The 27,790-nt window shown below is 53.4% G+C and overlaps 1 protein-coding gene across 1 annotated transcript in view; it reads right to left on the minus strand.

Moving 5' to 3' along the window:
- The window catches only part of ppp2r5b (protein phosphatase 2, regulatory subunit B', beta), a 118,284-nt gene that overhangs the window by 40,664 nt on the left and 49,830 nt on the right, over nucleotides 1–27,790 (minus strand). Inside the window, exons 2-3 of the mRNA XM_059954823.1 lie at nucleotides 25,904–26,100; nucleotides 5,229–5,330 (exon numbers count right to left, since the gene is read on the minus strand). Coding sequence (XP_059810806.1) covers nucleotides 5,229–5,330; nucleotides 25,904–26,100 — 299 coding nt within the window. The remainder of the gene's footprint in view (nucleotides 1–5,228; nucleotides 5,331–25,903; nucleotides 26,101–27,790) is intronic.

Raw genomic sequence — 27,790 nt, forward strand, 5'->3', positions numbered from 1 at the left:
GTGAAGGGGAGGGGGAACAGACCGAGGTGAAGGGGAGGGAGGGAGAACAGACCGAGGTGAAGGGGAGAGGGAACAGACCGAGGTGAAGGGGAGGGGGAACAGACCGAGGTGAAGGGGAGGGGGAACAGACCGAGGTGAAGAGGAGGGGGAACAGACCAAGGTGAAGGGGAGGGAGGGGGCCAAGGAGAAGGGGAGGGGGAACAGACCGAGGGGAGGGGGAACAGACCGAGGTGAAGGGGAGGGAGGGGACCGAGGTGAAAGGGAGGGAGGGGACCGAGGTGAAAGGGAGGGAGGGGGCCGAGGTGAAGGGGAGGGAGAACAGACCGAGGTGAAGGGGAGGGAGGGGACCGAGGTGAAGGGGAGGGAGGGGACCGAGGTGAAGGGGAGGGAGGGGACCGAGGTGAAAGGGAGGGAGGGGACCGAGGTGAAAGGGAGGGAGGGGGCCGAGGTGAAGGGGAGGGAGAACAGACCGAGGTGAAAGGGAGGGAGGGGGCCGAGGTGAAGGGGAGGGGGAACAGACCGAGGTAAAGAGGAGGGAGAACAGACCGAGGTGAAGGGGAGGGAGGGGGCCGAGGTGAAGGGGAGGGGGAACAGACCGAGGTGAAGGGGAGGGAGAACTGAACGAGGTGAAGGGGAGGGAGGGGACCGAGGAGGGAGAACAGACCGAGGTGAAGGGGAGGGAGAACAGACCGAGGTGAAGGGGAGGGGGAACAGACCGAGGTGAAGGGGAGGGAGAACAGACCGAGGTGAAGGGGAGGGAGAACAGACCGAGGTGAAGGGGAGGGAGAACAGACCGAGGTGAAGGGGAGGGGGAACAGACCGAGGTGAAGGGGAGGGAGAACAGACCGAGGTGAAGGGGAGGGGGAACAGACCGAGGTGAAGGGGAGGGGGAACAGACCGAGGTGAAGGGGAGGGAGGGAGAACAGACCGAGGTGAAGGGGAGGGAGAACAGACCGAGGTGAAGGGGAGAGGGAACAGACCGAGGCGAAGGGGAGGGGGAACAGACCGAGGCGAAGGGGAGGGGGAACAGACCGAGGTGAAGGGGAGGGGGAACAGACCGAGGTGAAGGGGAGGGGGAACAGACCGGGGTGAAGGGGAGGGAGGGGGAACAGACCGAGGTGAAGGGGAGGGGGAACAGACCGAGGTGAAGGGGAGGGGGAACAGACCGAGGCGAAGGGGAGGGAGGGGACCGAGGTGAAAGGGAGGGAGGGGGCGAAGGTGAAGGGGAGGGGGAACAGACCGAGGAGAAGGGGAGGGGGAACAGACCGAGGTGAAGGGGAGGGAGGGGGAACAGACCGAGGTGAAGGGGAGGGGGAACAGACCGAGGTGAAGGGGAGGGGGAACAGACCGAGGCGAAGGGGAGGGAGGGGACCGAGGTGAAAGGGAGGGAGGGGGCGAAGGTGAAGGGGAGGGGGAACAGACCGAGGAGAAGGGGAGGGAGAACAGACCGAGGTGAAGGGGAGGGGGAACAGACCGAGGTGAAGGGGAGGGAGGGAGAACAGACCGAGGTGAAGGGGAGGGAGAACAGACCGAGGTGAAGGGGAGGGGGAACAGACCGAGGTGAAGGGGAGGGGGAACAGACCGAGGTGAAGGGGAGGGAGGGGGAACAGACCGAGGTGAAGGGGAGGGGGAACAGACCGAGGTGAAGGGGAGGGGGAACAGACCGAGGTGAAGGGGAGGGGGAACAGACCGAGGTGAAGGGGAGGGAGAACAGACCGAGGTGAAGGGGAGGGAGAACAGACCGAGGTGAAGGGGAGGGGGAACAGACCGAGGTGAAGGGGAGTGGGAACAGACCGAGGTGAAGGGGAGGGGGAACAGACCGAGGTGAAGGGGAGGGGGAACAGACCGAGGTGAAGGGGAGGGGGAACAGACCGAGGTGAAGGTGAGGGGGAACAGACCGAGGTGAAGGGGAGGGGGAACAGACCGAGGTGAAGGGGAGGGGGAACAGACCGAGGTGAAGGGGAGGGGGAACAGACCGAGGTGAAGGGGAGGGGGAACAGACCGAGGCGAAGGGGAGGGAGGGGACCGAGGTGAAAGGGAGGGAGGGGGCGAAGGTGAAGGGGAGGGGGAACAGACCGAGGAGAAGGGGAGGGAGAACAGACCGAGGTGAAGGGGAGGGAGAACAGACCGAGGTGAAGGGGAGGGGGAACAGACCGAGGAGAAGGGGAGGGAGAACAGACCGAGGAGAAGGGGAGGGAGAACAGACCGAGGTGAAGGGGAGGGGGAACAGACCGAGGTGAAGGGGAGGGGGAACAGACCGAGGTGAAGGGGAGGGGGAACAGACCGAGGTGAAGAGGAGGGGGAACAGACCGAGGTGAAGGTGAGGGGGAACAGACCGAGGTGAAGGGGAGGGAGAACAGACCGAGGTGAAGGGGAGGGAGGGGGAACAGACCGAGGTGAAGGGGAGGGGGAACAGACCGAGGTGAAGGGGAGGGGGAACAGACCGAGGTGAAGGTGAGGGGGAACAGACCGAGGTGAAGGGGAGGGAGGGGGAACAGACCGAGGTGAAGGGGAGGGGAACAGACCGAGGTGAAGGGGAGGGGAACAGACCGAGGTGAAGGGGAGGGGGAACAGACCGAGGTGAAGGGGAGGGAGAACAGACCGAGGTGAAGGGGAGGGGGAACAGACCGAGGTGAAGGGGAGGGGGAACAGACCGAGGTGAAGGGGAGGGAGAACAGACCGAGGTGAAGGAGAGGGAGAACAGACCGAGGTGAAGGGGAGGGAGAACAGACCGAGGTGAAGGGGAGGGGGAACAGACCGAGGTGAAGGGGAGAGAGAACAGACCGAGGTGAAGGGGAGGGAGAACAGACCGAGGTGAAGGGGAGGGGGAACAGACCGAGGTGAAGGGGAGGGAGAACAGACCGAGGTGAAGGGGAGGGGGAACAGACCGAGGTGAAGGGGAGGGGGAACAGACCGAGGTGAAGGGGAGGGGGAACAGACCGAGGTGAAGGGGAGGGGGAACAGACCGAGGTGAAGGGGAGGGAGGGGGAACAGACCGAGGTGAAGGGGAGGGAGAACAGACCGAGGTGAAGGGGAGGGAGAACAGACCGAGGTGAAGGGGAGAGGGAACAGACCGAGGTGAAGGGGAGGGGGAACAGACCGAGGTGAAGGGGAGGGGGAACAGACCGAGGTGAAGGGGAGGGGGAACAGACCGAGGTGAAGGGGAGGGGGAACAGACCGAGGTGAAGGGGAGGGGGAACAGACCGAGGTGAAGGGGAGGGAGGGAGAACAGACCGAGGTGAAGGGGAGGGAGAACAGACCGAGGTGAAGGGGAGGGGGAACAGACCGAGGTGAAGGGGAGGGGGAACAGACCGAGGTGAAGGGGAGGGGGAACAGACCGAGGTGAAGGGGAGGGGGAACAGACCGAGGTGAAGGGGAGGGGGAACAGACCGAGGTGAAGGGGAGGGAGGGGGAACAGACCGAGGTGAAGGGGAGGGGGAACAGACCGAGGTGAAGGGGAGGGGGAACAGACCGAGGTGAAGGGGAGGGGGAACAGACCGAGGTGAAGGGGAGGGGGAACAGACCGAGGTGAAGGGGAGGGAGAACAGACCGAGGTGAAGGGGAGGGGGAACAGACCGAGGTGAAGGGGAGGGAGGGGGCGAAGGTGAAGGGGAGGGGGAACAGACCGAGGTGAAGGGGAGGGGGAACAGACCGAGGTGAAGAGGAGGGGGAACAGACCGAGGTGAAGGGGAGGGGGAACAGACCGAGGTGAAGGGGAGGGGGAACAGACCGAGGTGAAGGGGAGGGAGAACAGACCGAGGTGAAGGGGAGGGGGAACAGACCGAGGTGAAGGGGAGGGAGGGGGCGAAGGTGAAGGGGAGGGGGAACAGACCGAGGTGAAGGGGAGGGGGAACAGACCGAGGTGAAGAGGAGGGGGAACAGACCGAGGTGAAGGGGAGGGGGAACAGACCGAGGTGAAGGGGAGGGGGAACAGACCGAGGTGAAGGGGAGGGGGAACAGACCGAGGTGAAGGGGAGGGGGAACAGACCGAGGTGAAGGGGAGGGGGAACAGACCGAGGTGAAGGTGAGGGGGAACAGACCGAGGTGAAGGGGATGGGGAACAGACCGAGGTGAAGGGGAGGGGGAACAGACCGAGGTGAAGGGGAGGGGGAACAGACCGAGGTGAAGGGGAGGGGGAACAGACCGAGGTGAAGGGGAGGGAGAACAGACCGAGGTGAAGGGGAGGGGGAACAGACCGAGGTGAAGGGGAGGGAGGGGGCGAAGGTGAAGGGGAGGGGGAACAGACCGAGGTGAAGGGGAGGGGGAACAGACCGAGGTGAAGAGGAGGGGGAACAGACCGAGGTGAAGGGGAGGGGGAACAGACCGAGGTGAAGGGGAGGGGGAACAGACCGAGGTGAAGGGGAGGGAGAACAGACCGAGGTGAAGGGGAGGGGGAACAGACCGAGGTGAAGGGGAGGGAGGGGGCGAAGGTGAAGGGGAGGGGGAACAGACCGAGGTGAAGGGGAGGGGGAACAGACCGAGGTGAAGAGGAGGGGGAACAGACCGAGGTGAAGGGGAGGGGGAACAGACCGAGGTGAAGGGGAGGGGGAACAGACCGAGGTGAAGGGGAGGGGGAACAGACCGAGGTGAAGGGGAGGGAGGGGGAACAGACCGAGGTGAAGGGGAGGGGGAACAGACCGAGGTGAAGGGGAGGGGGAACAGACCGAGGTGAAGGGGAGGGAGAGAGAACAGACCGAGGTGAAGGGGAGGGGGAACAGACCGAGGTGAAGGGGAGGGGGAACAGACCGAGGTGAAGAGGAGGGGGAACAGACCGAGGTGAAGGGGAGGGGGAACAGACCGAGGTGAAGGGGAGGGGGAACAGACCGAGGTGAAGGGGAGGGGGAACAGACCGAGGTGAAGGGGAGGGGGAACAGACCGAGGTGAAGGGGAGGGGGAACAGACCGAGGTGAAGGGGACGGGGAACAGACCGAGGTGAAGGGGAGGGGGAACAGACCGAGGTGAAGGGGAGGGAGAACAGACCGAGGTGAAGGGGAGGGGGAACAGACCGAGGTGAAGGGGAGGGAGGGGGCCGAGGTGAAGGGGAGGGAGGGGGAAAAAACCGAGGTGAAGGGGAGGGGGAACAGACCGAGGTGAAGGGGAGGGGGAACAGACCGAGGTGAAGGGGAGGGAGGGCGCCTGGTGAAGTGGGGAGAGTGGTCCGAGTGAAGTGGCGAGAGAATCGGCTGGGTCATGCCCAATAAAACTCCCAAGGCCTAAGGCCTACTGACCTGTAAGTGGGGCCAAGAAGGTTCGAGGTTTGGCTCATCCTCTTCTGGGTCGAACTCTGGATTGTCGCTCGGCGGAAGGGTCCGGAAAATGTTGAGGGAGATCTGAAGGGGAAAGGGAGCCATTCATAATAACTCTCAACAGTGTCCACACTGTACACAGGGTCTCTCTCTCTCCCTCACAAACACTCCCCCAAAACACATTAGACCCAATCAAACCAGTGTCGCCTTTGATTGCAATACACTCATCTTATGTGCAATATCACCACATATTCTACGTGTTGTGAACGATGAATTCTGTCATTTCTGGATTCGCACACCCCCCTATTCCTTGCAAACATCACCCATCATTCCTTTTACCCAGCTTCCCATTGCAAACTCACAGTCTGTAAGTGTGTGATGGGACAGCATGGAGGGAGATTCACTCTGTGTCTGACCCCGGGAGTTTGTGATGAAACGGTGTGGAGGGAGGGTCACTCTCTGTCTGACCCCGGGTGTGTGTAATGGGACGGCGTGGAGGGAGATTCACTCTGTGTCTGACCCCGGGAGTGTGTGATGGGACGGTGTGGAGGGAGGGTCACTCTGTGTCTGACCCCGGGAGTGTGTAATGGGACGGCGTGGAGGGAGATTCACTCTGTGTCTGACCCCGGGAGTGTGTGATGGGACGGTGGGGAGGGAGGGTCACTCTGTGTCTGACCCCGGGAGTGTGTGATGGGACGGTGTGGAGGGAGGGTCACTCTGTGTCTGACCCTGGGAGTGTGTGATGGGACGGTGTGGAGGAAGGGTCACTCTGTGTCTGACCCCGGGAGTGTGTGATGGGATGGTGTGAAGGGAGGGTCACTCTGTGTCTGACCCCGGGAGTGTGTGATGGGACGGTGTGGAGGGAGATTCACTCTGTCTCTGACCCTGGGAGTGTGTGATGGGATGGTGTGGATGGAGATTCACTCTGTGTCTGACCCCGGGAGTGTGTGATGGGACGGTGTGGAGGGAGATTCACTCTGTGTCTGACCCCGGGAGTGTGTGATGGGATGGTGTGAAGGGAGATTCACTCTGTGTCTGACACCGGGAGTGTGTGATGGAACGGTGTGGAGGGAGATTCACTCTGTGTCTGACCCCGGGAGTGTGTGATGGGACGGTGTGGAGGGAGATTCACTCTGTGTCTGACCCCGGGAGTGTGTGATGGGACGGTGTGGAGGGAGATTCACTCTGTGTCTGACCCCAGGAGTGTGTGTTGGGACGGTGTGGAGGGAGCTTCACTCTGTGACTGACCCCGGGAGTGTGTAATGGGACGGTGTGGAGGGAGCTTCACTCTGTGACTGACGCCGGGAGTGTGTGATGGGACGGTGTGGAGGGAGATTCACTCTCTGTCTGACCCCGGGTGTGTGTAATGGGACGGCGTGGAGGGAGATTCACTCTGTGTCTGACCCCGGGAGTGTGTGATGGGACGGTGTGGAGGGAGATTCACTCTGTGTCTGACCCCTTTTTTTTATATATATTACAAAATCCTTTATTACAAATTTCGGTGCGATACAATATATACAAAACAGTGGCAAACACAATTACTGCACTACAAATAGACAATAGACATTACACCAGAATGTTGCCATCCCTATCCACGATAGCATTTACACCCCGCGGAGCCCAACGGTCTCGAAACTCCTCCAAGGCCGTTGTGGACTGCGCATGTTCCTTTTCAATAGTTACCCGGGCACGAACATACCCCCTAAACATTGCCAGGCAGTCTGCCCGGGGAGATTCTCTCGCCACCCGTTTCCAAGACCCACGGATGGCGGATTTCGCCAGCCCCAGGAGCAAGTTGACTAGGACATCCTCATCCCTCCATGCCCCCTTCCTTACTGGATGACCATATATAAACAGGGTGGGACTAAAATGCAGCCAGAAGGCGAGAAGCAGCCCACGCAAATATGCAAAAAGAGGCTGCAGCCTCACACACTCCATGTACATGTGGTACACGGTCTCCTCCAGCCCGCAGAAGTGGCATGTGGGTGGGAAGTCCATGTACAAACTGAAAAACTTATTGCAGGGCACTGCCCTATGCAGTACCCTCCAGCCGAGATCCCCCAGGTGCATGGGAAGAACCCCGGCGTAAAGGGACTTCCAGTGGGGACCCTCCTCACCTCTGGGTGGAAGGACTGACCGCCATGGCGTGTCGGGACGGTGTACAAGGGCAAGGAAGTGGAGGATGTGGAGTAGCAGCCCGTACAGATACCTCCTACTTGCATCCCTGAATGGGTATCGATGAGAGACGGCTCAAGTTGTGTGGACACGGCTCCCGGAGAAGATTGCGGGGTCTGGGCCCGACCAGCAGCTCGGCCTGAGTCGGTCCACACAACTGAACCGCACCGACAGCCACTGAGGTAGGGCAAGGGCCGGCCAGGACCCCGCCCTCTGCCTGGGGAGGGGATTCCCGGCCTGAGGCGACCATGTTCCAGACTCTCAGTAGGTCCTGATAGAAGCCGGGCAGACTCCGCAAAGCAGTACGGCTGACACCCGCCGGTGGTAGCCGCATGTCTTCATGAAGACAGCAGCCCCTCCGGAGGAAGAAAGTCGCCAACACGTGCCACCTGGGAGGCTGCTCGGCGTACAGGAATCTCTGCAGAGTCCTGAGGCGGAGAGCCGCCAGCTGCGTTCGGACGCACACCAGCGACTGTCCGCCCTCTCCCACTGGGAGACTCAAGACCGCTGCAGAGACCCAGTGTTTCCTGTTGCCCCAGAAGAAGTCCACTAATTTCCTCTGCAGTCTTGCAACAAACGGGGCAGGAGGGGCCAAGGTGACCATCCGATACCACAACATGGAGGCCACCAGCTGGTTTATGACCACCACCCTGCCTTGATAGGAAAGCACCCTGAGAAGGCCTGACCAGCGCCCCAGCCGGGCCACGACTTTCATCTCCAGGTCCTGCCAGTTCGCCAGCCAGGTCTCCCCAGAAGGACTCAGGTAGACTCCCAGATAGAGGAGACGCCTAGTACTCCACTCAAAAGTTCTCATCTCCTCCGGCAGGGAGTCCACCTGCCACTGACCCACTAAGAGCCCGGAACATTTCGCCCAGTTGATCCTGGCGGAGGATGCTGCCGAGAAAACATCTTGGCACTCGCGCATCCTCCGCAGGTCATTGGGATCTGTCATCATGAGGAGTACATCATCGGCGTAGGCCGAGAGGACGACCTCCATGTCCGGTTCACGCAGAACCAGACCTGTCAGTCTTCGCCGTAGGAGGCTCAGGAATGGCTCGACACAGATCGCATACAATTGACCGGACATGGGGCATCCCTGACGTACTCCTCTCCTGAAGGGAATGGGCGCTGCCAGTGATCCATTGACCTTAACAAGGCACTCTGCGGCAGAGTAGAGGAGCCGAACTCGGGCCACAAAGTGTGGTCCGAGCCCAAAGGCCTGCAGAGTGCCCACCAGGAAACTGTGGTCTACCCGGTCAAACGCATTCTCCTGGTCAAGAGAAAGAAACGCTGCCGGGGTCCCAGTCTCCTGGTGCAGGTGGATCAGGTCCCGTACTAGGTGGACATTGTCCTGGATGGAGCGGCCCGGGACTGTGTAAGATTGGTCAGGAAGAATCACCTGTCTCAGTACTGAACCAAGACGGTTGGCCATTGCCCGGGCGAAGATCTTGTAGTCCGCGCACAAGAGGGAGACCGGGCGCCAGTTCTTTAGCAGGCGAAGGTCTCCCTTCTTGGGCAGCAGGACCACGACAGCTCTCCGCCATGAGAGGGGCAATTCCCCGGTGGCTAGGCTCTCCCCTAGAACAAGGCTGTAATCGACCCCCAGGACATCCCAAAAAGCCTGATAAAACTCCACACTCAGACCATCTAAGCCAGGGGATTTACCCCTCCAGAGTTGCCGAAGGGCAGCAGACAGCTCCTCCCCAGTCAGGGAGGCGTCCAGACGCGCTGCGTCATCAGGGCTGACCTTTGGCAAATCTTCCCAGACCTCACTGCACGCCCCCGCATTTGACGGATCCAGTGAGAATAAGGACTGATAGAAAGTGCGGACTTCTTCGGTAATTTCGTCAGGATCCGTGATGGAGGAGCCATCAGCAGCCAATAGCTCCACCAGCTGCTTTTGAACTCCCCGCCACTTCTCCAACGAGTAGAAGAAGGGTGAGCCGCGGTCCAAATCTTGCAGCATTTGGATCCGCGACCTCACATACGCACCTCGGGACTGCTGAAGCTGTAGATTCCTGAGTGCGTCCTTCTTCTCCTGGTATTCCTGCCACGTTTGATGGTCTCCACCGGTTGAACCAAGACGGGTCTCCAGGTCAAGCAACGCTCTCTCAAGCCGCTCAATCTCAGAGTCCCGCCTCTTTGTCGACCCCCTAGTGTACTCCCGACATAAAAACCGGATGTGGGCCTTGCCCACATCCCACCACAGCCGTAGGGAGCCAAACTCTCTCCGTCTCCCTCTCCAGGTGGCCCAGAACACTCGGAATGAATCCCGGAATCGGCTGTCCTCCAGCAGCCGGTTGTTAAAGTGCCAATACCCAGACCCCATCCGAGGGTGCAGAGGAGTATATTCCATCCACACAAGGTGATGATCCGAGCACGACACCGGCCGCATGGAGGAAGCCGACACGCGGGAGACATAAGCCCGAGAGATGTAGAGGCGGTCTATCCGGGAACCCCCCTCTCTCGATCTTCTGGAGAAGGCGCTAGAGTCAGGGTGAAGATTCCGCCAGCTGTCCACCAAGTCAAAGGAGCCGACTAGCTCCTTTAACTTTTTCGCTGATGCCGGGTCGCGTTGGAGGCCCGAGCGGTCCTCCACCTCGAGGGTACAGTTGAAGTCTCCCCCGAGGACGACGCAGTCCCCCGGGTCGATGGAACTCAGCAAGGTGGACAGCTGACAGAATAGGCGCGTCTGCATCACCCCGCGCCTCGGAGCGTACACGTTGATAAAATGTAACGGTACACCATCCAGGCGCACAGCCAGGTGGAGCAGACGGCCGGGCACAACATCTTGGACTCCTACGATTTCTGGCCGGAAGGTTGGGGCAACAGGATCGCCACCCCACTAGAGTTGGAGCTAAGGTGACTCATGTAGACCCCGCCCTGCCACTCCAGGAGCCAAGCGGACTCGTCCCCCGGGGTGGTATGGGTTTCCTGCAGGAAACTCACCGCGTATCTCCCGTCCCTGAGGACTGAGAGATTGTTATACCTGCGGGGAGAGCCCCTGCTACCGTTTACATTGAGACTAGCTATGGTGAGCTTCATGTCGGGAGCACACTAGGCCTCAGCACCAGTCCCCTTCCCACTGAGAGCGATGGCGCCCTCGGCCGCACTCTCCCGAAGAAAACCGAGAATATCCTTTGCTTTCCGGGCCCAACTGCTACCATCGCTCACCTGTGACCCACCATCTCCCGAAGGAGCGAGGCTGCTTTTCATCCTGATGTCCCGCACCAGGTCATCCAGGAAGGATTTCAGCTGCCGCCTGTCATTCCCTGACACAGCATTCCTCTTCCCCTTCCCCTTCCGTCTGAGGATGACCCTCAGGGACTTCACCAGCCTCGGCATGCTGGGCCAGCGAAGCGAGGCTAGTTTAGGCCGATGCTTTGCACCAACGGAGGAGTGAATAAACTCTCTGATCTCCTCCACAGGTATCAATGGGGACTTCTCTGGAGGGGTGAGGATGTCCATTGTCTCGCTGTCAAATGAATCCCCCTCCAACCCCTCACTGCAGACAGATCTCCCACTGTCCTCCTCAGGTGGTGTATAAGGTGGCTGCCCCTGTAACCTACACTGCACAGTGGGTACCTCCCCCATACCTTCCCGCTCCAGCGTCGCAGCAGTCTCACCCACAGTTATGCGACCACTGATGCCAGGCAGGCAGACGATCTCTGAAGGATATGGATAATGGCTGGGGCTGCCTGCCCAGAAGGCAATGGCAAACCACTTCTGTGGAAATATTAGCCCCCGATCAAGGTGAGGTGAATGTCATAGCCGTCACACTCCACTAAACCTCTCCCCCCTCACCGGTGCTTCCCCTGCCCTGGGGGTAACGCCCGTGTGTGTTCACTCATTTGTCTGGGTGTGAGCTCAGCTCCCTCCCCTCCGCCATCACATCTCCAAACCCTTGAACACTACCTCGCTGATCTCCCTCTTAATTCACTGTGTAAAAGTCTGAGCCACATCTACATCGTTGGGGTGCCTGACACTTTTACACAGTACTGTACCTGTCCAGGTAGAACGAAGAGCGAGTTTGTAAATCTGGCGGGAGCAAAGGATGTTGGGAATGGTGAGGGTGGAGCGCCGTGGGAGGGGGGTGGGACAGGGTGCAGAGAAGGAGTGTCAGGGGTGGGTACAGACACACCCAGCCCTGAGACACCAGGCAAGGTCATTTGATTCCAAACAATCGGTTTATTGATCATTACAGAATGTCTCTCTGAGTTCATCAGTTCAATGTAGTTTTTGTATTGTTTCATGTAGCACCATGGTCCTGCAAAACGTTGTCTCGTTGTTATTGTGTACAGTTATGGTCGAAATGACATTAAAAAGTGTCTTCACTTGTGATGTCAGGGGTACTCAGAGAGTGGTGAGTGTGTGGAATGGGCTGCCGGCAACGATGGTGGAGGCGGATACGATGGGGTCTTTTAACAGGCTTTTAGATAGGGACATGGAGCTTAGAAAAATAAGAGGGCTATAGGTAAGCCTAGTAATTTCTGAGGTAGGGGCATGTTCGACACAACTCTGTGGGCTGAAGGGCCTGTATTGTGCTGCAGGTTTTCTACGTTTCTGAGAGGAGAGAGTGAGCGATTTCAGGTTCCATGGTATCAAGATCGATCCTGCGCCCAACGTATCGATGCACTGACACAGACGGAGGCTAGACTTCAATTGTTTGAGGGGATTTGGGACATCACCAAAGGCACTGACAGGCACACTCTAGACATGTGTCACGGAGAGATTTCTAACTGGCTCCATCACATTCTGGGATGTGGGGGGGCAGGGGGAGTCACCACCCGGGATCAAAGTCAGCTGCAGAAAGATGTAAGCTCGTAAGGTCTTTCAACTCCATCATGGGAACGAGCCTCCCCAACATCCAGCGACGCCTCAAAAAGGCAGCATACATCATTAAGGACCCCCATCACGCATGACATGCCCCCTTCTCACTGCTACCATCAGGGAGGTGGTAGAGAAGCCTGAAGACACACACTCAACGATTCAGGAACAGCTTCTTCCCCTCTGCCATCAGGGAGGAGGTACAGGAGCTTGAAGACACACACTCAACGATTCAGGAACAGCTTCTTCCCCTCTGCCATCAGGGAGGAGGTACAGGAGCCTGAAGACACACACTCAACGATTCAGGAACAGCTTCTCCCCCTCTGCCATCAGGGAGGAGGTACAGGAGCTTGAAGACACACACTCAACGATTCAGGAACAGCTTCTTCCCCACTGCCTTCAGGGAGGAGGTACAGGAGCCTGAAGACACACACTCAACGATTCAGGAACAGCTTCTTCCCCTCCGCCATCAGGGAGGAGGTACAGGAGCCTGAAGACACACACTCAGTGATTCAGGAACAGCTTCTCCCCCTCTGCCATCAGGGAAGAGGTACAGGAGCCTGAAGACACACACTCAGCGATTCAGGAACAGCTTCTCCCCCTCTGCCATCAGGGAAGAGGTACAGGAGCCTGAAGACACACGCTCAGCGATTCAGGAACAGCTTCTCCCCCTCTGCCATCAGGGAGGAGGTACAGGAGCCTGAAGACACACGCTCAGCGATTCAGGAACAGCTTCTCCCCCTCTGCCATCAGGGAAGAGGTACAGGAGCCTGAAGACACACGCTCAGCGATTCAGGAACAGCTTCTCCCCCTCTGCCATCAGGGAGGAGGTACAGGAGCCTGAAGACACACGCTCAGCGATTCAGGAACAGCTTCTTCCCCTCTGCCATCAGGGAGGAGGTGCAGGAGCCTGAAGACACACGCTCAGCGATTCAGGAACAGCTTCTTCCCCTCTGCCATCAGGGAGGAGGTACAGGAGCCTGAAGACACACACTCAATGATTCAGGAACAGCTTCTTCCCCTCTGCCATCAGGGAGGAGGTACAGGAGCCTGAAGACACACACTCAGCGATTCAGGAACAGCTTCTTCCCCTCTGCCATCAGGGAGGAGGTACAGGAGCCTGAAGACACACACTCAACGATTCAGGAACAGCTTCTCCCCCTCTGCCAACAGATTTCTGAATGGACACTAAACCCATGAACACTTTTTTAAAAATTCTTTTTCCACAATTTATTTAACTTTTGAAATACATATATACTTACAGCAGCTTACAGGTATTTTTATCTTGTATTACAATGTACTGCTGCCACGTGACAACAGATTTCACAACGTCTGTTCGTGGTATTAAACCTCACTCCGATTCTGACACAGCAGTCCAAAGTGCCTTTTAAATGTTGTTTATGGACCCTGCCTTGACCACTTCCTCCGGAAGCTCAGTAACTGTCTCAGCATGAAGATGCCCCTTCCCCTCTATCAACTGTTCCACTCTCACCTTCAAACGCTGTCCTCTCCTACCTGGACCTGTGCCGCCCACCCCAGATTCCCCCTCTCCCTCCCGCGGTGCCGCCCTCACTGTACGAAATATCCCCTTCACATACGGCCTGTACTCGCTGGAGAATAGAGGAATGGTGGGGGGGGGGGGGGGGGGCATTGAAGGCTGTCGAATATTGAAAGGAATTAATACAGTGGATGTGGAGAGGATGTTTCCTATAGTGGGGAGTCTAGGACCAGAGGACACAGATAGAGTGGATGTGGAGAGGATGTTTCCTATAGTGGGGGAGTCTAGGACCAGAGGACACAGATAGAGTGGATGTGGAGAGGATGTTTCCTATAGTGGGGGAGGCTGAGAGCAGAGGACACAGATAGAGTGGATATGGAGAGGATGTTTCCTATAGTGGGGGAGGCTGAGAGCAGACGACACAATCTCAGTTTGTGAGGATCTTCCTTTAGAACGGAGAAGTGCAGGAATTTCTTTAGCCAAAATTTGGTGAATCGGTGGAATTGGTTGTACTTAAGGCAGGGATTGATCAGTTCATGCTTGGTAAAAGGAGTAAAGATTACGGGGAGAAGGCAGGAGAATGGAGCGAAAAATAACAGCCATGATTTAATGGGCTGCATCTGCTCCTGTATCTCCTGATCTTCCACCTTCTTTCTTGGCACAGGAAGCCCTGCTCAACTACACGTCACTAAGAGCAAGAATGTGTTTGCATCTGCCTCGGTACGGTGACAGATATTGACGGCACACACGCCCAACGTGGGCGCAGCAACAATGTGCTGAGTCTGAACACGCCAACCCTCCCCGCCTGAAGGTACGCCATGCCACACCCCGCAGAACCAGTTACAAAACGTGATGGGACGTCCGCCTTCTGCCCCATGCACAACCGGTTACTCTGAACTTGGCTAACAGTGACACTCCAAGGCACGGGGAAAACAGGCGTACTTCACTGAACCACAGGGAGGCCACGAGAAAGCTCGAGTATTTATGGTGAAAGAGTCGCGGTACCTGCCTGAGCAGAGAAACTCGGCGATAAAATCTGGGGAGGGTGTGACGGCTGCAGGAACTGTGAGGAAGTAGGGGGACTCATATGGAAACCTATCGAATACTGAAGGGCTCAGATCAGGGGTTCACAACCTGGGGTCCATAGTCCACTCATTTAAATGTACGGGCCCATGGCATTAAAAAAGTTGGGATCCCCTGGCAGAGAGTGGACGTGCGGGGGGGGGGGGGGAATGTTTCCTATATTAGGGAGTCTAGGACCACAGGACACAGATAGAGTGGATGTGGAGAGGATGTTTCCTGTAGTGGGAGAGTCTAGGACCAGAGGACACAGATAGAGTGGATGTGGAGAGCATGTTTCCTATGGTGGGGGAGACTAGGACCAGAGGACACAGATAGAGTGGATGTGGAGAGGATGTTTCCTATAGTGGGGGAGTCTAGGACCAGAGGACACAGAAAGAGTGGATGTGGAGAGGATGTTTCCTATAGTGGGGGAGTCTAGGACCAGAGGACACAGATAGAGTGGATGTGGAGAGGATGTTTCCTATAGTGGGGGCGTCAAGGACCAGAGGACACGGATAGAGTGGATGTGGAGAGCATGTTTCCTATATTGGGGGAGTCTAGGACCAGAGGACACAGATACAGTGGATGTGGGGAGGATGTTTCCTATAATGGAGGAGCATAGGACCAGAGGGCACAGATAGAGTGGATGTGGAGAGGATGTTTCCTATAGTGGGGGAGTCTAGGACCAGAGGACACAGATAGAGTGGATGTGGAGAGGATGTTTCCTATAGTGGGGGAATCTAGGACCAGAGGACACAGATAGAGTGGATGTGGAGAGGAAGTTTCCTATAGTGGGGGAGTCTAGGACCAGAGGACACAGATAGAGTGGATGTGGAGAGGATGTTTCCTATAGTGGGGGAGTCTAGGACCTGAGGACACAGATAGAGTGGATGTGGAAGGGATGTTTCCTATAGTGGGGGAGTCTAGGACCAGAGGACACAGACAGAGTGGATGTGGAGAGGATGTTTCCTATAGTGGGTGAGTCTAGGACCAGAGGTCTCAGATAGAGTGGATGTGGAGAGGATGTTTCCTATAGTGGGGGAGTCTAGGACCAGAGGACACAGATAGAGTGGATGTGGAGAGGATGTTTCCTATAGTGGGGGAGTCTAGGAACAGAGGACACAGATAGAGTGGATGTGGAGAGGATATTTCCTATAGTGGGGGAGTCTAGGACCAGAGGACACAGATAGAGTGGATGTGGAGAGGATGTTTCCTATAGTGGGGGAGTCTAGGACCAGAGGACACAGATAGAGTGGATGTGGAGAGGATGTTTCCTATAGTGGGGGAGTCTAGGACCAGAGGACACAGATAGAGTGGATGTGGATAGGATGTTTCCTATATTGGGGGAGTCTAGGACCAGAGGACACAGATGGAGTGGATGTGGAGAGGATGTTTCCTATAGTGGGGGAGTCTAGGACCAGAGGACACAGATAGAGTGGATGTGGAGAGGATGTTTCCTGTAGTGGGGGAGTCTAGGACCAGAGCACACAGATAGAGTGGATGTGGGGAGGATGTTTCCTATCGTGGGGGAGTCTAGGACAAGAGGACACAGATAGAGTGGATGTGGAGAGGATGTTTCCTATAGTGGGGGAGTCTAGGACCAGGGGACACAGTGGGAGTGGATGTGGAGAGGATGTTTCCTATAGTGGGGGAGTCTAGGACCAGAGGACACAGATAGAGTGGATGTGGAGAGGATGTTTCCTGTAGTGGGGGAGTCTAGGACCAGAGGACACAGATAGAGTGGATGTGGAGAGGATGTTTCCTGTAGTGGGGGAGTCTAGGACCAGAGGACACAGATAGAGTGGATGTGGAGAGGATGTTTCCTGTAGTGGGGGAGTCTAGGACCAGAGGACACAGATAGAGTGGATGTGGAGAGGATGTTTCCTATAGTGGGGGAGTCTAGGACCAGAGGACACAGATGGAGTGGATGTGGAGAGGATGTTTCCTATAGTGGGGGAGTCTAGGACCAGAGGACACAGATAGAGTGGATGTGGAGAGGATGTTTCCTGTAGTGGGGGAGTCTAGGACCAGAGGACACAGATAGAGTGGATGTGGAGAGGATGTTTCCTGTAGTGGGGGAGTCTAGGACCAGAGGACACAGATAGAGTGGATGTGGAGAGGATGTTTCCTGTAGTGGGGGAGTCTAGGACCAGAGGACACAGATAGAGTGGATGTGGAGAGGATGTTTCCTATAGTGGGGGAGACTGGGACCAGAGGACACAGGTAGAGTGGATGTGGAGAGGATGTTTCCTATAGTGGGGGAGACTGGGACCAGAGGACACAGGTAGAGTGGATGTGGAGAGGATGTTTCCTATAGTGGGGGAGTCTAGGACCAGAGGACACAGATAGAGTGGATGTGGAGAGGATGTTTCCTGTAGTGGGGGAGTCTAGGACCAGAGGACACAGATAGAGTGGATGTGGAGAGGATGTTTCCTGTAGTGGGGGAGTCTAGGACCAGAGGACACAGACAGAGTGGATGTGGAGAGGATGTTTCCTGTAGTGGGGGAGTCTAGGACCAGAGGACACAGATAGAGTGGATGTGGAGAGGATGTTTCCTATAGTGGGGGAGTCTAGGACCAGAGGACACAGATAAAGTGGATGTGGAGAGGATGTTTCCTATAGTGGGGGAGTCTAGGACCAGAGGACACAGATAGAGTGGATGTGGAGAGGATGTTTCCTATAGAGGGGGAGTCTAGGACCAGAGGACACAGATAGAGTGGATGTGGAGAGGATGTTTCCTGTAGTGTGGGAGTCTAGGACCAGAGGACACAGATAGAGTGGATGTGGAGAGGATGTTTCCTATAGTGGGTGAGTCTGGGACCAGAGGACACAGATAGAGTGGATGTGGAGAGGATGTTTCCTATAGTGGGGGAGTCTAGGACCAGAGGACACAGACAGAGTGGATGTGGAGAGGATGTTTCCTATAGTGGGGGAGTCTAGGACCAGAGGACACAGATAGTGTGGATGTGGAGAGGATGTTTCCTATAGTGGGGGGAGTGTTTCCGTTTCTGAGCGACTGAATGCTGACAAGGAACAGTGGGGGCAGCACTGTCAACGACTGATTACATCATCACCAAAAAGCCCACCAGCTTTCCCCACCATCTCACAACAGGAAGTTAGTGTCACAGAGTTCCAGACGCATGGTTTTTGAACCTCAGGACAGATTAATCTTTGCTTTCTGTCAATAGCTGTGTCCCAATTTCTAAGCAGAGTACTGTGTACAGATATATCACAGAGAGCACCCTAACTGGCTGTATCACCGTCCGGTATGGAGCGGGGCGGGGCGACCGCACAGGATCGAAGTCAGCTGTGGAGAGTTGTAATCTCAGTCAGCTCCGTCACTGGCATCAGCCTCCCCAGCACCCAGGTCATCTTCAAAAGGCGAAGCCACTATTAAGGACTCCCATCACCCAGGACTTGCCCTCTTCTCATTGCTGCCACCAGGGAGGGGGTACAGGAGCCTGAAGACACACACTCAACGATTCAGGAACAGCTCCTTCCCCTCTGCCGTCAGGGAGGAGGTACAGGAGCCTGAAGACACACACTCAACGATTCAGGAACAGCTTCTTCCCCTCTGCCATCACGGAGGAGGTACAGGAGCCTGAAGACACACACTCAACGATTCAGGAACAGCTTCTCCCCCTCCGCCATCAGGGAGGAGGTACAGGAGCCTGAAGACACACACTCAACGATTCAGGAACAGCTTCTTCCCCTCTGCCATCGGATATCAGAACTGACCATGAACCCATGAACACTATCTCACTACTTTTGCCCTCTTTTTGCACTAGTTAACTACTTATACACACACACATACAGCTGCAAGAAAAGGTTTGTGAACCCTTTGCAAATTATCTGCTTTTCTGCATTAATCACTCATAAAACATGGTCTGATCTTCATCCAAGTCACAATAATAGACGGATATAATCTGCCTACACTAATAACACACAAACAATTGAACAACTTCTTGTCAATACTGAGCAGAGCATTTAAACAGTCAGGCGTTCCAGTCAATGAGATGAGATTGGAGCTGTGGGTTGCAGAGATGCCCTGCCCTGTAGAAAAAAGACTGACAGAGCCTGCTCTTCTCAAGAAAGATGTTTGTGTGCACCATGCCTCAATCCAGACAATTGAAGGAGGACCGTATAGAATTGTAGAGATGCATGAAGCTGGAAAAGGCTAGCCGAGTGTTCATCAGTCCACGGTAAGTCTGCAAATGGAGGAAATGCCCTCGGTATTGTTGCCCCTCTCCCTCGGAGTGGGCATCCTGCAAAGGTCAGACCAGGAGCACAACGTGCAATGCCGAATGAGGTCGAAGAGAACCCAAGGATAACAGCAGAAGTCCTGCAGAAATCTCTAGAACTTACTTAGGTCTCTGTTCATGTAAGAAAAACACTCAGCAAGGATGGTGTTCGCGGAAGGACACTGCCCTCCAAGAAATCCACTGCTTCAGGCCTCAAGTTTGCAAAAGAGCAATTTGTGCAATTCCTCTGGAACAAGGTTCTGTGGGCAGGTGAGACAACAGTTGAACTTTTTGGTGAAATGCACGCCGCTCTGTTTGGAGAAAAGAGGGCACTGTACACCAACACCAAAACCTCATCCCAACTGCGAATCACGGTGGAAGGAGCATCACGGTTTGGGCTGCTTTGCTGCCTCAGGGCCTGGACAACGTGCAGTCATAGAGGGGACAATTCATTCCAAATTGTATCAAGGCATTTCACAGGAGAATGTCAGGGTAGCGGTCTGTCACTTGAAGCTTAACGGAAATTGAATGATTCAACAAGACAATGATCCGAAACACAAGAGTAAATGAACAACAGAATGGATTAAAAAGAAGGAAATTTGTGTTTTGGAATGGCCGAGTCAGAGTCCAGACCTTAACTCAGTTGAGATGCTGTGGCATGTTCATGTAAGGTCCCAGAAATATTGATGAACTGAAACAGTTTTATACACAGGAATTGTGTATAATTCCTCCTTACCGTTGTGTAAGCCCGATCAGCAGCTACAGGAAACATTTGGTGGAGGTTGCTGCTGTTAAAGGACCCAAATGGGTATTGTCTACAGGCCACCAAACAGTAGCATGGACATTGGGTGCAAGTTGAATAGGGAGTTAACATTGGCATGTGGCAAAGGTAATGTCGCAGTAGTTATGGGGGATTTCAACATGCAGGTGAACTGGGAGAATCAGGTTGGTGCTGGACCACAGGATAGAGAGTTTGTAGAGTGCCTACGGGATGCATTCTTGGAACAGCTTGTACGAGAGCCGACCAGGGACAAGGCTATTCTGGATCTAGTCTTGTGTAATGAACAGGATTTGATAAGCGATCTTGAAGTAAAGGAGCAATTAGGAGGTAGTGATCATAATATGATAAGTTTTTATCTGCAATTTGAGAAGGATAAGGGCAGGTCAGAGGTGTCAGTGTTGCAGATGAACAGGGGAAACTATGGAGCCATGAGGGAGGAGCTGGCCAAAGTTAACTGGACTGATATCCTAGCAGAAAAGACAGTGGAACAGCAATGGCAGGTATTCTTGGGAATAATGCACAAGGTGCAAAATCAGTTCTTCCCCCGGAGAAGGAAGGATTCAAAGGGGGGAAAGGGGCCACAGTGGTTGACAAAGGAAGTCAGAGATTGCACAGCATTAAAAAAAAAAGGAAGTATGACAGAGCTAAGGTAAGTGGGAGGACAGATGATTGGGAAATTTTTAAGGAACAACAGAACTTAACTAAAAAGGCAATACAGGGAGAAAAAATGAGGTACGAACGCAAGCTGGCCAGGAATATAAAGGATAGCAAAAGCTTTTTTAGGTATGTGAAGAGAAAGAAGATAGTTAAGAACAATGTTGGGCCCTTGAAGAATGAATTGGGTGAAATTGTTATGGGGAACAGAGAAATGGCAGAAGAACTTAATAAGTACTTTAGATCTGTCTTCACTAGGGAAGACACAAGCAATCTCCCAGATGTCTGGATGGGCCAAGGACATAGGGTAACAGAGGAAATGAAACAGATTGACATTAGGAAGGAAACGGTGATGAGTAGACTGATGGGACTGAAGGCTGACAAATCCCCAGGTCCAGATGGTCTGCATCCTAGGGTACTAAAGGAGGTGGCCCTGGAAATTGCGGATGCATTGGTAATCATTTTCCAATGTTCCTTAGATTCAGGATCAGTTCCTGAGGATTGGAGAATGGCTAATGTTATCCCACTTTTTAAGAAAGGAGGGAGGGAGAAAACAGAGAACTATCGACCTGTCAGCCTGACATCGGTAGTGGGGAAGATGCTAGAGTCCATTATTAAGGATGAAATAGTGCCATATCTAGATAGCAGTGATAGGATTGGGCCGAGCCAGCATGGATTTACCAAGGGCAAATCATGCTTGACTAATCTATTGGAGTTTTTCGAGGATGTAACCAGGAAGTTAGACAAGGGAGATCCAGTGGATGTTGTGTACCTCGATTTTCAGAAGGCATTTGATAAGGTCCCACGTAGGAGATTGGTGGGTAAAATCAGAGCTCATGGCATTGGGGGAAGATATTGACATGGATAGAAAACTGGTTGGCATATTGTTGTATTCCACTTGAAAAAATTACATACAATCTAAGAAATGAATATATTTTTGAAAATTTGGCTCCCATACTTACAAAAGATAGGATTAAATACATAGGTCCTTTGAAGATAAAATTATAAAGTAATTGGGGAAAGTAAAAGTAAAAATTGAAGTTATTTTGAACTCCATGGAGCATGTGGAGATCCTCCAATATTCAGGCAATCTTTCTCTTTCTTTTTTTTCTTTCTTTAGACAAGGGTTAAGGGGGGGGAGGTTAAGGGGAGGGGGGAGGGTTAATACTATTTTTTCTCTCTCTTACTATTTTATCATTACATTTATTCTTTGTAATTTTCTAAAAATTTAATAAATAAAAATTTTAAAAACTGGTTGGCAGATGGAAAGCAAAGGGTAGCGGTGAATGGGTGTTTCTCGGAATGGCAGGTGGTGACTAGTGGGGTGCCACAGGGCTCGGTATTGGGACCACAGTTGTTTACAATTTACATCAACGATTTAGACAAAGGCATTGAGAATAACATCAGCAAGTTTGCTGATGATACTAAGCTGGGCGGCAGTGTGACATGTGATGAGGATGTCAGGAGAATTCAGGGTGACTTGGAGAGGCTGGGTGAGTAGGCAGATACTTGGCAGATGACGGTTAATGTGAATAAGTGTGAGGTTATCCACTTTGGGAGTAAGAACAGGAAGGCAGATTATTGTCTGAATGGTGTAAAGTTAGGTAAGGTAGAAATACAAAGAGATCTAGGAGTCCTTGTTCATCAGTCACTGAAGGTGAATGAGCAAGTGCAGCAGGCAGTGAAGAAGGCTAATGGAATGTTGGCCTTTATTACAAAGGGAATTGAGTACAAGAGCAAGGAAATCCTTTTGCATTTGTACAGAGCCCTGGTGAGACCACACCTGGAGTATTGTGTACAGTTTTGGTCTCCAGGGTTAAGGAAGGACATCCTGGCTGTAGAGGAAGTGCAGCGTAGATTCACGAGGTTAATTCTTGGGATGTCCGGACTGTCTTACGGAGAGAGGTTAGAGAGTCTGGGCTTGTAAACGCTGGAATTAAGGAGATTGAGAGGGGATCTGATTGCAATATATAAGATTATTAAGGGATTGGACAAGATAGAGGCAGGAAATATGTTCCAGATGCTGGGAGAGTCCAGTACCAGAGGGCATGGTTTGAGAATAAGGGGTAGGTCATTTAGGACAGAGTTAAGGAAAAACTTCTTCTCCCGGAGAGTTGTGGGGGTCTGGAATGCACTGCCTCGGAAGGAATTGGAGGCCAATTCTCTGGATGCTTTCAAGAAGGAGCTAGATAGGTATTGTTACGCCTACAGCCCCCTCCTTTGTGAGAATCGCAAGATCACTGTTGGGTTGGGTCAGGAGACCCAGGAAATGAGAGAGAGACGTGCGGAATGTCTCGTTCCCCGGGCGATATAAAGCTACGGGACACGGCCATTGTCTCTGGGAGACGAACTTGTGTATTGCAATACTGTGCTACGTGGAAGCCCTCGGGCAGAGTGGGCTGGTTGAGGGATTGCATCACCCCAACCTGATTGACATCTGAGACCCTGTGAGTCAGGATAAAAGAGGGTCTGTGGGAACAGCCTCTCAGACGCACCAGAAGAAACGCTAGCGATCCCGTAATAGCGGAAGCCATTTGAAGGAGGCAACGTGCGTTCAGTTCCGTTGCCTGGGACTGGTGGCTGGTACCACGGAAAAAGGCTTTCAGCTAACAACGGGGAAACCAACTCCCCGACTCGAAGGACTGGCATCATAGAAGACCTGGGCAAGTTTAAACCGTCTCTCTCTAAAACCCAAAAACGCTGCAGCTTGAACGAACTAACAGTGACTTTTATATTTCCAGCGGACAAATCATTATCCCCTAGACAACGATAGAGCTATTTCTTATTGTTTATTATTATACCCGCGCTTTTAGATTTAGTATTGACGACGTATATTATCTGTATGTTTGCATTAATCTTATTTTTGTGCCCCTTTATCAATAAATACTTTTAAAAATAGTACCATCAGACTTCAACAGACCACTCTATCTTTGCTGGTAAGTGACCCAGTTATGGGGCTTCGTAACAGTATCTGATGGATAGGGGAATCAAGGGATATGGGGACAAGGCAGAAACTGGGTATTGATAGATGATCAGCCATGATCTCAGAATGGCGGTGCAGGCTCGAAGGGCCGAATGGTCTACTTCTGCACCTATTGTCTATTGTCTAAAGGAGGTTCTACCAGTAATTAAATACGAGGGTTCACATTCTTTTTCCAGCCCAGACTGTGAATAATTAAACATGTTCAATAGACACATGAAAAGTATAACTGTATGTTATTAGTCCGGGCAGATTGTGTTTGTCTATTATTGTGACTTGGATGAAGATGAGACCACATTTTATGAATATTTAATGCATAAAACCAGACAACTGCAAAGGGTTCACAGAGTTTTTCTCGGAATTGTATATTGCTAGGGTGCCCAGACCTGTAGGAATTTTATGTATCGCACTGCCCTGCTGTGAGTGATGATAAACCTGATTCTGATCTGGGTCTCTATTGTGGACTGAGAGTGGGAAGGGGGCAGGGAGAGGGGAATCATGGTTGGGAAAAGGGGAAGGGAGAGGGAAGGAAGCGGGAAGCACCAGAGAGACATTCTGTAATGATCAATAAACCGATTGTTTGGAATCAAATGACCTTGCCTGGTGTCTCAGGGCTGGGTGTGTCTGTACCCGTCCCTGACACTCCTTCTCTGCCCCCTGTCCCACACCCCTCCACCCTCACCATTCCCAACATCCTTTGCCCCCGCCAGATTTACAAACTCGCTCTCCGCTCCACGTTGACAAAAGCAGGACTGTGAGAAAGCCTCGGGCACCCTGGACCACAAGAAACCTCAGTCCCTCATGCAAATCAGCCTCCTCTCCCCTGACTCCATCTACCCTCCTGCTGCCTGCCTCCGGAAAGCGGCCAACATAATGAAAGCCCCCTCCCAACCGTGGACATCCTGTCAGCATTTACTACCGGGCCCAAGGGTGATTCTTCAGCAGACCCCTCATAGGCTAAGAGATAAACCCTCAGTGTGCTAATCTACCTCGATGTGATTACTGCAATGTGCTTTGTCTGCAACTGTAACACAATATTCTGCACTGCCCTCCTTCAGGGAAGAAATCAATAAGATTGATAGAGCGCAGAGAAAATTTACAAGGACGTTGCTGGGATTTATAGATCTGAAATCTCTTAGAGCATCCCGAGTATGCTCACTCCCCCAGCACTGAACCTGTGGAGTCACTGTCAAAGACTGGTCGTCTTGTGTTCTTGATGTTCAATGCTTACTTTTGCTTCTTTGTGACTGCTGTGAAGACGAATCTCACGGTTGAGAGTAAGTTCCGCAGCAAAACTTCCACACCCACCTCCCGTCGTGCCCTCCACCCCTGAGCCGGCACTGTTCTACCAGTTCCCAGTGTTTGGCCTTCTTACTTTGAACTTTAACGTTCCTTAAGGTTGTTATCGCTTGGGGCAGGAATGGGGACGAGCTCCCACTGCCTATTAAATGCTCGCAACAGAGTGCATCTCTAATAGCTTCTGACAACCAGGTCCAGCTCCTGGTCTACACCAGGAGTGTGGCTTGGCTACTAAACCCAGCAGGGTTTCTACTGGCAGGAAAACAAAGGTGGGTTACTGGAGCCTTAAAACCAGACACTTCAGGCAGACGGTTAGCCACGGTTAACAGATCATCTGGCAGAAGGAAAACTCTGATCTCAAACCTCCGCTGCCTTGCGGCCGTACCCTCTCATCGTGAGCAAACGCCGAGGGAAAATCCAGAGCTGGAGTCCCCAAGGCAGTCCTACATTGAGTTCAGCACTGACTGGCAACTCCTGCGACGCTGCTGGTACCAAACTGTCTCGGACTCAGCCGTTCCTTTGGGTTCATCAGCTGCGTGGAGAGGGAGAGCTTGCTACAAGGCCAACAGCATGCCCTCCATGTTGTACCGCCCGGGCTTGTGTATCTAGACAGCTGGGACGCAACGTCCATGGCCGACCCTGACCGACGGAGGCCCTCACCTCATTTCATCAAGTGCAGGAGAATGAGGGGAGATCTTATAGAGGAACACAGACCATTATCAATCTAACGGCGTACAGCTTAGAGTTTTCATGCACACCTCACTCTCAATCTGCCCCACGATGGTCACTCCCTCTTGTGGGGCTACAGCTCGACCACCCAGTGAGACCAACAACACCCCCACCAGCACAAGGCTGTGTGCTTAGCCCCCCTGCTCTAACTGCTTTGCACGTATGCACGTGCGGCTAATGTCACATTGCAGTTTGCTGGTGACACCACTGTCGCGGGCCCAATCTTCCACTGGTTCTGTTGTACCTACTAATCTATAGATTCATTGAGTATGCCCGCAAGAAAGTGAATCCCAGGGTTGTACATGGTGATATACGTGTACTTTGAATGTCCAGCAAGGTCCCACAGGACACACAGAGACCGTGACTGACCTGCACCCGCGGTGTGGGGAAGAACCCTCTAGACTCACTCACCATCTTCATGATCTCGGGGTAGATGGGCTCGATGAGCAGCCCTCGCCCCGCGACGATGCACTCCACCAGCTCGTTGAGGGCCGCCCGCTTGATCTCTTTTCCCTTCAAGTCGGCGACGCAGTCCATGAAATCAAAGATGGTGCAGCACTGTTGCAGCTTCTTGCAGAAGAGGTCGTGCAGCTCGGAGACGGGGGCATCTGCAGAGCAAAGGAGGAGGAGCGGGTAAGGAAGGGAGCCACCATGCTGCGCAGAATTCTCTCTAACGTGTTTTTACAGACGTGCAGACCAACCATTGCACCGAGCAGGAAGTTTTTATATGGTCTGGAAACTTTGTGACACCTTAAATTCTAACAAGTTTCTAATTAAAAATTCTTATTAGATTACAATTTTTTTTGAAAGATTACTTACCAAAAATGTCAGATTATAGAATTTTTCACATCGAAATAAAGCCCCACAACTCAGAAGAAACAACGTCAGTCAAAACAAAGACAAAACAGTAAAATGAAATAAAATGTTGTGGCTAGATGGCGAGGAGTCGCCGACTTCCATTCTGTGTTTATTGTCGCAATTTGTAACAGTGTTGTAACTTGAAACACTGACAACGTCAATACAATGAAACTCTTAAAATGTTTCAAAGTAAAGGTTATGGTATGATTATTATTCAAAAAATTTATAGATTATATTCATTAACACATAACTACGGGGTATTGTCACATATACTCTTCGACACATATAAGACTTTTGTCTTAGCTAGAGTGTATAAGACTTGTGCACGGTCCTGTATTTGTCAACGTGGAGCCGAGAGCGAGTTTGTACATCTGGCGGGAACAAAGGATGTTGGGAATGGTGAGGGAGGGGTGGCGTGGGTACAGACACACCCAGCCCTGAGACACCAGGCAAGGTCATTTGATTCCAAACGATCGGTTTATTGATCATTACAGAATGTCTCTCTGGTGCTTCCCGCTCCCTCCCCTCTCCCTTCCCCTTTTCCCAACCATGATTCCCCTCTCCCTGCCCCCTTCCCACTCTCAGTCCACAATAGAGACCCAGATCAGAATCAGGTTTATCATCACTCACACACGTCAGGAAATTTGTTTTTTTTTGTGACAGCAGTACAGTGCGATACATAAAATTACTACAGTCCTGTGCAAAAGCTTCAGGCACCCAAACGATATGTATGTGCTTCAGAGTTCTGACAGTACTCTACCTACAGGAAAGATGTAAATTAGATTGAAAGAACACACAGAGAATATTTACAAGGATGTTGCCAGGAGTGGAGGGCCTGAGTTATAAAGGAAAGGTTGAATAGGTTAGGACCTTATTCCTGGGAGCGCAGAAGACTGAGAGGAGATTTGATAGAGGTGTACAACATGATGAGGGGTATAGATGGGGTAAATGCAAGCCGGCTCTCTCCGCTGAGGTGGGGTGAGACTACAAGCGGAGGTCATGGGTGAAATGATTACTGGGAGAGTGTAGGAGTTGTGGATGTGGATTTGATTTCGACGTTGAAGAGGCGTTTGGATAGGTACATGGAGGGGAGGAGTGTAGAGGGGTATGGTCCAGGCACAGTCAATGGGACAAGGCAGAAGGCCAGGTCGCCACAGGCTAGATGTTTCTCCGTGGCTCCAAAACCATGTCTTCTCTAATTCAGATTCTGCTGCAACTGTACTACCAAAACCAGGAGTGCCGAGTCCACGACAGAGCAATAACACGAGAGAGGGTGCAGGGGGATCTACCAAGCCAGGAGGATTGAGGAAGTCCAGGCTGGAGTTGTTTTCCGTGGGAAACCCGAGGTGAGTTTTAATTGAGTAGCCGGGACAAGACTTTGTCACAGGACGGGTGCTGAAGTGCACATTGACTCAATGGCTGGTCCATGATGCAGTTACC

Source organism: Hypanus sabinus, chromosome 31 (genome assembly GCF_030144855.1).
Source record: "Hypanus sabinus isolate sHypSab1 chromosome 31, sHypSab1.hap1, whole genome shotgun sequence".
Lineage (NCBI taxonomy): Eukaryota > Metazoa > Chordata > Chondrichthyes > Myliobatiformes > Dasyatidae > Hypanus > Hypanus sabinus.